The sequence below is a fragment of the Gossypium hirsutum genome, chromosome D05, assembly GCF_007990345.1.
Source record: "Gossypium hirsutum isolate 1008001.06 chromosome D05, Gossypium_hirsutum_v2.1, whole genome shotgun sequence".
NCBI classification, from domain to species: domain Eukaryota; kingdom Viridiplantae; phylum Streptophyta; class Magnoliopsida; order Malvales; family Malvaceae; genus Gossypium; species Gossypium hirsutum.
Genome location: NC_053441.1, coordinates 36,191,661 through 36,204,104, shown reverse-complemented (window position 1 = coordinate 36,204,104; position 12,444 = coordinate 36,191,661). Strand labels below are relative to the sequence as shown.

At 34.4% G+C, this 12,444-nt stretch overlaps 2 protein-coding genes across 2 annotated transcripts; one reads left to right on the top strand and one right to left on the bottom strand.

The window, feature by feature from the left end:
- Nucleotides 1-632: 632 nt before the first annotated feature.
- Nucleotides 633-2,707, top strand: LOC107903916 (uncharacterized). The gene is made up of 7 exons (XM_016830121.2): nucleotides 633-814; nucleotides 897-1,042; nucleotides 1,132-1,270; nucleotides 1,453-1,640; nucleotides 1,795-2,071; nucleotides 2,139-2,335; nucleotides 2,405-2,707. Exons 2-7 carry the CDS (start codon nucleotides 952-954, stop codon nucleotides 2,584-2,586), a joined length of 1,074 nt encoding a protein of 357 aa, XP_016685610.1. The 5' UTR covers nucleotides 633-814; nucleotides 897-951; the 3' UTR covers nucleotides 2,587-2,707.
- A 180-nt stretch (nucleotides 2,708-2,887) lies between these two features.
- On the bottom strand, nucleotides 2,888-11,289 carry LOC107903915 (aconitate hydratase, cytoplasmic). The gene is made up of 20 exons (XM_016830120.2): nucleotides 10,872-11,289; nucleotides 10,363-10,467; nucleotides 10,071-10,231; nucleotides 9,854-9,946; nucleotides 9,228-9,413; nucleotides 8,853-9,014; nucleotides 8,190-8,334; nucleotides 7,949-8,091; nucleotides 7,804-7,860; nucleotides 7,581-7,660; nucleotides 7,390-7,465; nucleotides 6,558-6,743; nucleotides 6,285-6,352; nucleotides 6,051-6,169; nucleotides 5,756-5,877; nucleotides 5,329-5,427; nucleotides 4,757-5,236; nucleotides 4,428-4,526; nucleotides 3,823-4,065; nucleotides 2,888-3,147 (listed from the first exon to the last, which is right to left on the bottom strand). Exons 1-20 carry the CDS (start codon nucleotides 11,149-11,151, stop codon nucleotides 3,079-3,081), a joined length of 2,973 nt encoding a protein of 990 aa, XP_016685609.2. The 5' UTR covers nucleotides 11,152-11,289; the 3' UTR covers nucleotides 2,888-3,078.
- Between the last annotated feature and the right edge of the window lie 1,155 nt (nucleotides 11,290-12,444).

The window sequence follows — 12,444 nt, the reverse complement described above, 5'->3', positions numbered from 1 at the left end:
ATTACGAGTGCTATAATTTAATAGAATCTATTAAATTATATAGATAAATTATAGATGGAGAGTATTAATATATTGCGAATTTGCAAAAAAAAAAAATTATTGTTTTGATGATGTTTTTTACTGTTTTGCTGTCATTTCAATATTATGTTGTTAGTTGTTACTATTATGTTGTTATTATTTGAATATTGTATAACTCTTGTTTTACTGTTAAATTTGCTACTATTTTAGAGACATTTGCTTGCTAAGTTACACATATCTTAGTGTTATTTAAGTATAAAGTTTTTTAATTTATTTTCAATTTGTTAGGAAACATTTATTTTAATATTTTTACTATTTTTGATGTATTATATTTTTTAATTTTTATATAAAAATAAAAAAATTTAATACGGATAATATCTATAATCTAAGTCAGACTTGGATAAAAATTTAAGCCTATTTTTCAAATTGGGTCGAGCACAAATTTATTAAATGAACCTAAAATTTTATTAGTACTCATGTACAGTTGTAATCATCACAATAGATAATGTGAATTTGATATATATTTGTAAATTTGGATAACTTTTGTAAGAGATTCGAAAATTAATACTCAAAACATCTATAATTTAAATTGGTTTTAATTTTGGAAATGAGGTATTGAGTTTCACAATCCGCTTTTGCAGATAATGGTTTGGTTGGCTATTTTAATTTTTATTTGGAATATTAAAAAATTAATGGAGAAAATGAAAAGAAATATTTTTATTGACAGAAGCAATAAACACATGGCTGATGCATTTCCTCTGAAATGGAGAAAAGGATAATCTATATCTTCAAGTTTGTAAGAACTTTTCCAGACCAAGATTTAAGAATATACTTTTCATTATTTATGAATTAACTTTCTCTTTTTCTTTTCAATGAAGTTGAAATCGTAGATGGGATATTAAAACCAATGTTCAAATAACCTTCTTTTTTTTAATGGCTACTACTATCTCGAACCAAACACCCAAATCCAATCCTGCAACAGCAAATGAGCCGGCCAAGGTGGCGGAGCGTGAGGAAACGAAAGGTAACCCAATATATGATTTTATTGAATTACAAAACCGGATACGTAATTTATGGATGAATAATCAATAATGTGCAAGTTTTGTATATCAGATGATGAAATAGCAGTGACGTGGAGAGAAGAAGAACCCGCACATTACATATTACAAATCCAATCGCTTCCGTTTCTTTTGGAAAACCTTTCAGAACCTCATGTCGCATTTGAAGCATTTGCAGCTTGTGGCTACAAATGGTGAGTCCCTTCAATCAAGTTTTACTCTCAAAGATTCAACTCATTTTGAGAATAGTTTAGACTCGATTTACGGGTTTTTCAAATCAAGTGTTAAACTCATTTGATTGTTTTATTTACACTTTAAAAGGATTCATACTTGGTGTTTTCCAGATAATAAATCAGAGTTGATTATTTTTTTGCAGGAGTTTGATATTGTACCGGGTATCCGAAAATGGAGATGTCTACCGGGAATCCGAAAATGGAGATGTCTACCTCTCTCCTTACTTACGAATTATGGACATTCAACATCTTGGCCATAATGGGAAGATTGATGCTCTTATAATTTTTTTTGTATATCATCAAGAAATGAATCGATACATCACCATTCAAGGTAATACGGTTAAGTCTGTTCATGAGTAGGAACAGATCTAATGGGTCGAGTGATTCATATATATAAATATTGATTATAAAATATTTTAAATTTGGACCGTAGTGTCATACTGATTCCCAAGTCTGTTTTGGTTTCCAAATTAAAATGAATATAGATGGGAAAGTGAAACGATTCAGTGCAAATAAGCAAGAAAGTGGATTTTCTCGACTAATGCTTCCCCCTAAATTCATCGATCGGCTGAATCTCAAAGAAAACACCTGCAAATTTGGAGTAGAGGTTTTTGTTGTAAACCCAGAAAAGGAAAAAGGGGAATGTTGTTGTTCCATCCTAGACCTCCACCTTGAAGAAAACCCTGTTACTTGGCTCATCGGCAACTTCTCCAACTTATCTGGACTCAAATGCTTCGAGTTTAGGATGGCGAATTCTAAATGGTACGTTTACCACCTTTTTTTTTGGAATCAGAAAGGTGTTGAATAAATATTATGATTATTTGTTTAGGGAATTACAACTTTATCTCAGAGGTGTTCCGGAGGTGAAGAGAAAATATTTATCCATTTACCTTAACCTAAAACACTCGAAAGAGGTTGAAAGTGGAAACAAATTGCATGTGCAATTGAAGCTGCGAATTAAGTCAAACAGTCCAAGCAATCCCAGAGGAGGTGAATCTAAATACGATCCAACAAAACCCAGAACAGGTGATCACTGAATACTAGTTGCAAGGCTTGATTTACATACTGTTAAACAAAGTGTAAATTGTGATGTAGGTAATGCATGGTTTAGCAGTTCTCAGAGGTGTTGGGGGTTCCCGTACTTTATGAAGTTGGCAGATCTAAAACAGACGCCTGGCCTTATTGATAATGACCATTTGACTGTTGAAGCCGAATTTAGTTCCATTTACGTTATCCAAGACCTTGCCCCTGAACCACACGCCGCCAATTCAGACTAACTTCTTCCATCTAAAAATCATCATAAAATTACTCACTGTATTTATTTCTTAATTTGCAGATTGTGGTCTTGAATAGAACTAAAAAATAACATTTAAATTACATAAACACGTTTCGTTTGCATTGTGAATTTAACAATAGTAAAATAGTGGACCTAGATGTAAATTATGTATTCAACAGAATTTGAAATCGCAAAATTGCAATCATAATTTAATATTGTGGTTGTAATCTCCGAGTAAATGACATTGAATAATTACACAGTTGTGAAAGAGCTAAACATGCAATAAACCCCACCAAGGCCGATTAAAATAATTTACTAAATTTCTCGAAAAAGGTTGTTCGTCCATCAACGGACAATGCCTGTCAGTAAAAAAACTAATACAAAGCCCCATTAATGGGAGGGTATCGATCAGTGATTGATAGCATTTATTTGCGTCACACATTTTACAATTGTCGGGAATCTAGAAATGGTTGGAGGCTCCGGGCCAATGCATTTATTGCTTAATCAAGTTTCTAATAACATATGGAAGTATGCCGCCATTGTTGAAGTAGGCCAATTCAACCTGCAATTTTAAACACCCGTCAGTTCTGCTTCTATTCACCTCATCTTCAATAACTTCAAATAGGCAGCTTTTAGAAGTTTAAAATATGCTTATGTCAAATATGTATTCATATCCAACACTCGCACCTCCAAATAACATAAAGGACTAGATTCTGTGTGAACATAAACCTAAGGTATAACTTCAAATTATTCTCGTGAAGGACCCATACAAAAACATAGAAAACTTACAATGTATCTATGCCAAACATATATTTGAAACGCAAACCCGAATCCAAATATCGTAAATTGACACTTTCAAACCGAGTCAATTTAGATATTTGCAAATAACCATGTCAAGGACTAAGGAGTAGCATATTTAGACCTATATTGTTTTGACTCTTTATTTTTTTAACTATTCATGTTTGACATTTTTAGACATGTTATAAAAATATGACCCTACAAAGACCCTCCAAATATATATGAAAACCTAGGAAATCTGAATTACCCGCGTTAGAACCACTCGAATCTGACACTTATATCTGAGTCCAAAAAGTCAATAATGTAGATTCAAACAAGGGGAGCATTTTTCATAAATAAAACTGTTAATGCAGGGATAGTCACGTGATAGCAGATGATAAAACACAATGTATACTGCACTATTTCCGCACAAAAAGAAATATTTGAAACGATTCTGTACCTCAGTGTCGAAGCGGACAGTGCAGGTGAAAGACTTCCCATTATCCGTCGTGACAGTCACATCTTGACCGGGTCTTATATCGGTTATTTTGCTTGGGAGATCTATGGTATAACGCTCATGACCGGTTAAACCTAGTGTGTCGGCGTCCTCCCCAGACTTAAAACAAAGTGGAATGATGCCCATTCCTACCAAATTACTTCGATGGATTCTCTCAAAACTTTTGGCAATTACTGCTTTTACTCCCTGTCATGCAACAAAGTTACTCAGGTGAACAAAACAGCAAGCATGCAAGCTACTCCAGTTGGACTCACCAAAAAGAAAAAAGAACTAAACTGTCTCTTTCATTGTTGAGTCAAGCTTGAGCAGCTTGGGCTATGGAGCTCAATTTTTTACTGGATATATAAGTTGAACTAAACTGAATTCGTTTTGTTCTTTTTAGTCTTGAAGCAAGCTCAATTGAGTTTTAACCAAGCTTCAAGACTCAAATTCTGAATGGAGCTCAAGCGTGTTAAAGTTTTAGTTCGACTTGGCTTAATTACACCTGTACACAAAGCACATAAAAAGACCAATACGAATTTCTTCACAGCGGCCAAATCAAGACTTACCAATAGCATTGGACCTTTCGCAGCCCAATCTCGGGAGCTACCACTTCCATATTCAGCTCCAGCCAAAACAATGGTGTCATATCCTGCATCCTTGTACCTCTGAAATTACAGATTGATTGTTCAGCTAACTATGCGTATAATTTGACAGCATATATAATCTCATATTGCATTTAAAACAAATCAAAACCAATGATTTGATAGTAGAATTTACATTTATTGGAAACAACAAATCTATAACGAAAGTAGTACTAAATCAAGACTTGTTGTGTAATAAGGTAACAAATTGGTTTTATATGAAGTGTGATAGACTTCAACATTGAAGAACTCACCATTGCTGCATCAAATACATAGAGTTTCTCTCCTGTAGGGACATGTACCGTTTTTGGGCCAACTTCCCCATTCAACAGCTTGTTCACAAGGCGAATGTTAGCAAAAGTTCCACGTGCCATCACTTCATCGTTACCGCGACGACTTCCATAAGAGTTGAAGTCCTTGCGCTCCACCCCACGGTCAAGTAGGAATTTTGCAGCAGGACTGTCTTTATGGATGCTTCCTGCAGGAGAAATGTGATCTGTTGTGATACTGTCACCAAAGTTCAATAAGCAGTAAGCATCTTTCACGCCATGGGCTCCAGGAGGCTCCATGGTCATGTTCTTGAAGTATGGAGGCTCATGAATGTAGGTTGAGTTGGGGTCCCATGAGTACATAGTGGAAGAAGGCACTGATAGCTGATTCCACATGGGATTGCCCTTTGTAATAGCCTCGTAAGTACTTTTGAACATCTCTGGCAAGACACTGGATTGGACAGCCTAAAACAGCAGAAAAGTTCAAGCTTATAAGTTTCGTGCTTAAACACGTGAAATTTGCAATTTTAAGCAAACTGCAAGTTTAGGGTGTCTACCTCTGCAATTTCTGCAGTAGAAGGCCAGATGTCCTTGAAATAGACACTCTTACCATCCTTCCCAGTTCCAATTGGCTCCTTGTCAAAGTCAATATCAACCTGAAAAGTCCCCATAGTTACTGATCATAAAAAATGATACTGCAAAAGCTACTAGTCCATCAAAAAAATGAAATGCACTGATCTAAGAGACTCAATTCTAAAACATATATTATTGAATAAATCTTATTGAAAAGCACCTGACATTTTTTTCCAAGGAAATTAAATCTAAATGCACAAGAATTAACTAATTTAGAAGATAACCACCATTGAACTCTCCAACATTCTGAGTTAACATCAAATTATATATGGGTTATATATATGATAACATTAATCTTGGTAAATATTTAACAAACATAAGCATAACCAGTAAATAATTAGGTATATGTACCGTGCCAGCAAGGGCATATGCAACCACTAAAGGAGGTGAAGCAAGGTAGTTGGCTCTTGTTAAGGCATGAACACGACCCTCAAAATTCCGGTTCCCAGAAAGTACAGCGGATGCTACAATGTCTGTGTAGAATATTCAAAATATTTTAGATTAGCCAGTTAAAAACTGAACATTAAATTTGGCAAGGAATAAGATTAACATATTAAAGTGTAACACAATATTTGAGTATTTACACGCATACATCATGCAAATTATGAATCCCAAAATCTTTTACAGTTAGAATTTTCAATGGTACCGTTTTCTGAAATAGCAGAGGCAACTGATTCATCCAATTCTCCTGAATTTCCAATACAAGTTGTGCAGCCATATCCAACAATATGGAAGCCCTGCTTATTCAAATATTCTTGCAACCCACTACATCAAATAAACCAAAATTAGTGACATATTTCTTATGATTATATAGAAATATTTTATAAAAAGGATTTTCACTCCAAATCCATTTCAGATGCAAGTAGAAATTAAGGAATACCTCTGCAGTAAATATTTTGTAACAACTCCTGAACCTGGTGCAAGACTTGTCTTTATCCAAGGCTTGACCTGTAGAACAATTATACAAGAAAAATTCACTTATCCACATAAATATTAGTATTCATATAGTTCAAGGAAAGGCAAGGAAGTATGAATACATTGAAAAGGGGTTTTTAAGAAGAAAGTGAAGGTGCAGGATGAGAAGAAAAGATAGTAGGAGATATTGCAGAGAAGGAAAGAGCAGCAGAAACATAAAAATAGAAAAATGCCAAACCTGTAAACCAAGTTCACAAGCCTTTTTTGCAACAAGACCTGCCCCAAGCATGACACTAGGATTTGATGTATTGGTGCAGCTCGTAATAGCAGCAATCACAACACTGCCATGCCTAAGCTCTGCTGGCTGTCCGTGGAACGAAAATTTTGCCACTTTGTCCTGTGCCTCTTTTGGCACAGCAAAGCCCTACAACATATGGTAAGACATTCAGCAGAATGTTTAAAAGTTTCAAAAGAAAATAATTCTAATAAATTTACACCTTGAAGGGAAGAAGTTCTGATCAAACTTGGTCTATTTCATTTCCTACCTAATCATATTATTTTTATCCTTTAGTTTTCTACAGTGTGATTCTGTTACTTGAGTCACCCACTTCTTACAAAAGCAGTACATGGATTAAGGTCTAGATGGTAAGAGGGGTAAAAGTCTAGAAACAGGGAAAAAGAAGAGAGAGAATTGTCCACATAATGATTCAAATGAACATGTCATAAGTGAAGAGGCTTTCTTTTTCCATGTTTCAGATTCATGATTGAATATTTAACACTATTACAAGCTAGGTGCCAGATTATGGTCATGATTTTTTTGAAAGTTATGCTACACACAGAGTATGTAATCAAAGGTATTTGGCTTTAAGGTTTGAGCCAGGTAAATATTACTTTATTGATCATCATACTTCAATATCAAATCGTTAGTGCTTTGTTTAACTAACTGAAGGAAAGTTAAAGAAACAAATTGTCAATTAATTCATGGTAAATAATTGTTTACGTAAAACAGACAATGTGCAGTAGTGAAGACATAGACAACAACAAAGATGTGGAGCACATTCAAGACTCACCTTGAAACCAGCTTTATTATTAAGACAAGAATTCCAATCGCTCTTCATTTCTCTCAAAGGAACCCGATCATGAGGTCTGGAAAGAATAGCAGCAGTTACCATCGAAATAGTACAACAAATCATATTTAATATTTAAGAAAGAAGCTAATTCCCTGACAAAACAAACAAGAAAAGTGGCAGAAAAGAAAAACCTCTTTGGTCCTGATATACAGGGTTCAACTTCAGCAAGGTTTAATTCTAGATATGATGAGTACACTCTTTCTTGTTGGGGCTGAACATATCAAGACCAGGTTGGGGAGCAAGCACAAGTAGAAAAGGAAAGAATTAGATTAATTATACTGAATACAAGTTAAACAACCGGAATCTGACAAGCATAAAGGACAAGTAAAATGAAAAAGGAAGAAAAGTTCTTGCCTCATTGTAGTCGACGAACATTTTATTTGCACGGAGATATGATTCTATCATTGCCACCTGAATTTGAGGACAAAGATGTCATCTAGTGCTTCAGTTTCAGTAATTGCAGATTATGGGCTGTTATAGGATGAAGTAGAAAACTCACAGTTTCATCACTTCGGCCGGTCAATTTCAGATACTGCAAAGTAACATGGTCTACAGGGAAGAATCCCATGGTTGCACCATACTCAGGAGACATATTAGCAATGGTAGCCCTGTCAGCCAATGAAAGTTCACTCATACCGTCCCCTATAAATTCATACAGAACAAAAAGGTTATAAAATATTTGATAGCCAGACATTAAGAAACTAAGAGTAACTTGCAACAACCCTATGAAAAGTAATTACCATAAAACTCAACGAATTTGCCAACAACACCGTGCTTCCTCAGTATTTGTGTCACAGTTAGAACCAAGTCTGTAGCTGTCACACCATTTCTTAATTTTCCAGATAACTTGAATCCAACAACACCAGGCAAAACCATGCTCATAGGCTTTCAATTTCAAAATCATTAATGTTAGGAAAAAAGGATAGAAGAGATGCATATTCAAGCAACTGAACAAGAACACGAACAGTATGGTTTAAAAAAAAGAGTAAAAAAAGAAAAGTTGGATAGTATATAGGGTAACAGAATCACAAACAATTATTGTCAAAGTCAGTTGAAGTATCATCATCATCTTATTCTGTTATAACGTTTGACACAAAAACAAAAGAAGCCAAAAATGGTTGATAAAGATGAAAAATAATTAATGTGAGATACAGATCACATGCACACATCAAATTATGTGGCAACTGTAGTTAAAAGAGGCTTCACAAATCCTTCGTTGAAAGTTCAGGCTCATTTTTCACTTTTATTTTAGCATGTCATATAGAAACATGAACTGGCAATTATTAAATAGAAAAGAACTGTGTTGTACTCATCATTGAGGGGTTTAACTAGAAACTACTGAAATCATCGCCAAACAAACCACCAAAATTTGGGGAAAAATATAGTTCTATGGAAATACCTACCTGACCAAGCATGGCTGCCTCAGCTTCAATACCACCAACTCCCCAGCCAGCTACTCCAAGACCATCTATCATAGTTGTATGGGAATCAGTTCCAACCACACTATCAGGGTAAAGCATGCCGTTGGTGTTGAAAACAACTCGTCCAAGATATTCAAGATTAACCTAAAATTTTACAGTGTCAGCTCAATTTGCCACCATATTTACATGGATTAACTGTCTATGAAAAATTCAAATTAGTGAAAAATGTAAGCTTATTTGTTCATTACTTTTCATCAGTTAGTAAAAACTTTTCTGCACATAGATCATTAAGGATATGTCGACTATTATGTTAAAAAGTGTTGATTGCACTTTGCACTCTGTTTCCATATCACATACCTGATGCACAATACCAGAACCGGGAGGAACAACAAGCATATTATGGAAGGCAGTAGATCCCCATTTAAGGAAAGAAAACCTTTCCTTGTTCCTCTGAAACTCAAGTTCCATGTTTGCCTGCACTGCATTTTCTGATCTTGTTACATCAACTTGAACTGAATGATCAATGACAAGATCTACCGGAACCTGAGTATTTTCAGCAACACACCGTAAGGATAGAGTAAACAATAACTTTATTGCACAATAGCCAGGCATGTTGTAACAGGACCTGTGGCATTTGAAAGTTCATGTTTTTGAACTGATATCAAATAGAAAATTCTATATGACTTCCCATAAATCATCCACAGCAGCCAACAGGATCAAAAATTGAAAAGAAAGATATCTCACATTGAGAATACAAGACAAATGGTGGTTGAAGATGATTTTGCACTAACTATAACATTAATAAGACATGGAGAAAATTTCTCAAGATCCACAACCTTATTAAGGCAACAATATGAAAATATTGCAATCTTAAACTATGGCATCTAGAAACCGTCCATCCCTCCAAAAATAATAAATGTTTGAAGATACTCCAGAACTCTCATCACAGTAAATATTCATGCAATTGATGTAAACAATCGCACCAAAGGATTAATCTTGTTTGTATCACTGCCAAGCTTGTGCATAGCATCACGCATACAAGCAAGGTCGACCACAGCAGGCACTCCAGTGAAATCCTAGCCAAACAAAAAAGGAAAGAAAGGAAAAAGAATGATTTAAGATAAACAAAGCATCAACTGTTTCTTTTGGTAAAGATGTGCATTTATGCACATACAGACATAAACTAGGTTTATCAAATACCTGCAAGAGCACACGAGCTGGCTTGAAGGGGATTTCTACTTGCTTTGGTGATGTATTTTGCCAATCAATAATTTTCTCAACATCCTCCTCCTTGACTTGGAAGTTGTCACAGTTACGAACCGCAGATTCAAGCAGGATTCTGATAGAGTAGGGCAGCTTATCTATTATATATAGAACAGAAACAAGGAATAGATATGATCAATCACACAATGAAACTGGAGACAGGCATGAAGTAATACATCAAATTCATCAAGTGAATAGATATAAATTTAATTTCCATGAGAAAATTTACCAATCCTTGGATCATTCAGGGCAGGCAAGCTATAGAACTTTCCAAACTCGCCACCACCTGGCTTTGGAAGACTGGTCAGGACTGCCTTAAAAGGATGTTCAGCAGCTGAAAATCATAAAAATAGTTGAACGATAAAATTTATCACCTGATAGTTTTTCAGTTTAGTTATCAACTTCAACGTACTTCACATGATTAAAATCTCGAGGGAAAAAAAACAGCTATATACATATATAGGTATACTCACAAACATAACAATCTTTATACTGATTTCATAATACAATTCATCCCTTTTATCCTGTAATTAGTAATGAAATATTAGTTAAATTGAATCCGATGAATAAAATTTTAAATCTGAGGCTTATCATTAATTGGACCCGATCAAGTAACCTAAGATTTTGACTGAGAGTCTGAGACCTTAAACTAATCTAAACTACATCAGTAAATAAAATGTTGAATTTAAGATGGGATAAAAAAAATCCATCAAAATAAACAAAGCTATATAGCAGTACCCATAGTGGAAAACTTCCTCTCGAGCCGTTCGATGACAGGATTAACAGCTCTGATCTGAGCACGAAGGCTAAAAGGAGATCTCCAATGGAGTCGGTGGCTCCATCGCGGAACAGAGCAATGGAAGGAACGAACGGCGGCGGAGGCAAGAGATCGTTGGTGATCGAGAAGCGAAGGAGAGCTTGGACTGAGATTCCGAAACGAAGAATGAAAGAACCGAGTTCGAGAGTATAAAGACGCTGCTCTTAAGAGAGAGGAAGAAGCTGAAGATGAGACCGCCATCAAAGATCGCAGGATTTAACGTAAAAAAATGGCAGTAACCAGTTAGCAGAAGAAATTCATGTCCAAGTTCTGGCTCTTTTTTCTTTTTGAGAAAGGCGTGTGGAGAGTGAGCGCAGCTGATTACCTAGCGCTTAAATTAGATATTTGTATCCGATGACTATTCCAGTTCTGTTAAAAGGAAAAGGGTAAACTATCAAAATAGTCACTTTTGTTTACCTTAGGTTACATTTTAGTCACTTTTGTTTAAAATATTACGTTTTAGTCACTGAGTCATTAATTGCCGACAATGGTGTAACGATAAGCTGATGTGGCACGTTAAATCATCATTTCAAACAAAAAATTTAGGTTAAATTCTACAATTGGTCCCTATATTTTTTCATTTTCTACAATTTAAAAATGTTCTTTTATGTTCTTCTAACTTTTTTTTCCATTCTCTTATGCTTCTCCCTCTATTTTCCTCCCTTCTTCATTTCTTTTAACATAGTTTTTCTATGTTTTCCATTTGTAACTAGTCCACAAGCTCGCCTCACTCGAAAAAATTAAATTGTTCAAAAAAATAAAACATAGAAAAACTACATTGAAAGAAATGGAGAAGGGAAGAAAACAAAGGGAGAAGCATAAGAGAATGGAAAAGAAAGAAAGTTAAAAAAACATAAAAGAAAAAAATTAAATTGCTCCAAATGAAAAAATATGGGGACCGATTGTATAAATTAATCTAGAATTTTTGTTTGAAATGATGATTTAACGTGCCACATCAGTTTACTGTTACACCGTTAACAGAAACTAACGGCTCAGTGACTAAAATGCTACAACGTGATAACATAAGTAACTAAAACGTAACATTTCAAACATAAGTGACTAAAATGTAACATGAGCCAAACAAAAGTGACTATTTTAGTAGTTTACCCAAAGGAAAATTGTTCCATTTATCACTATTATTTTTTAATTCACTACTTTGTTTTTATTTTAACCAATAATTTTATCACAAATATATTCATAAGAGTTTGATGTAAATAAACAGTAAAGTTTGAGTTTAAATTGACATAAATTGAGAATATTTTTATTTTTTAATTAAATTAATATTCAAATAACGAATCACACAATTCAAAAAAAAAGTTTACCATATTTAATTTCATTTTTAAGAAAATTCAACCATTGGTTAATGCAATCATGAATGAGTTGTTAAATTATTTCTTTATAATTAATTATTATCACTTTGATACCATCCATTTTTCCCATCATGAAACAAAAGCCATGTGATGTGGTCTGTGCAAAGTTGTATCGAATTGTTAG

Bases quoted from the DNA above. Each gene is read 5' to 3' on its own strand.
- LOC107903916 (XM_016830121.2), top strand. From the start codon at position 952: ATGGCTACTACTATCTCGAACCAAACACCCAAATCCAATCCTGCAACA. The intron at 1,271-1,452 runs GTGAGTCCCTTC...ATTTTTTTGCAG, and splicing joins GCAGCTTGTGGCTACAAATG to GAGTTTGATATTGTACCGGG. The intron at 2,072-2,138 runs GTACGTTTACCA...TTATTTGTTTAG, and splicing joins AGGATGGCGAATTCTAAATG to GGAATTACAACTTTATCTCA.
- LOC107903915 (XM_016830120.2), bottom strand. From the start codon at position 11,151: ATGGCGGTCTCATCTTCAGCTTCTTCCTCTCTCTTAAGAGCAGCGTCT. The intron at 10,232-10,362 runs GTAAATTTTCTC...TATATATAATAG, and splicing joins CCTGAATGATCCAAGGATTG to ATAAGCTGCCCTACTCTATC. The intron at 6,353-6,557 runs GTTTGGCATTTT...ATTGTTCTACAG, and splicing joins CTTGTGAACTTGGTTTACAG to GTCAAGCCTTGGATAAAGAC.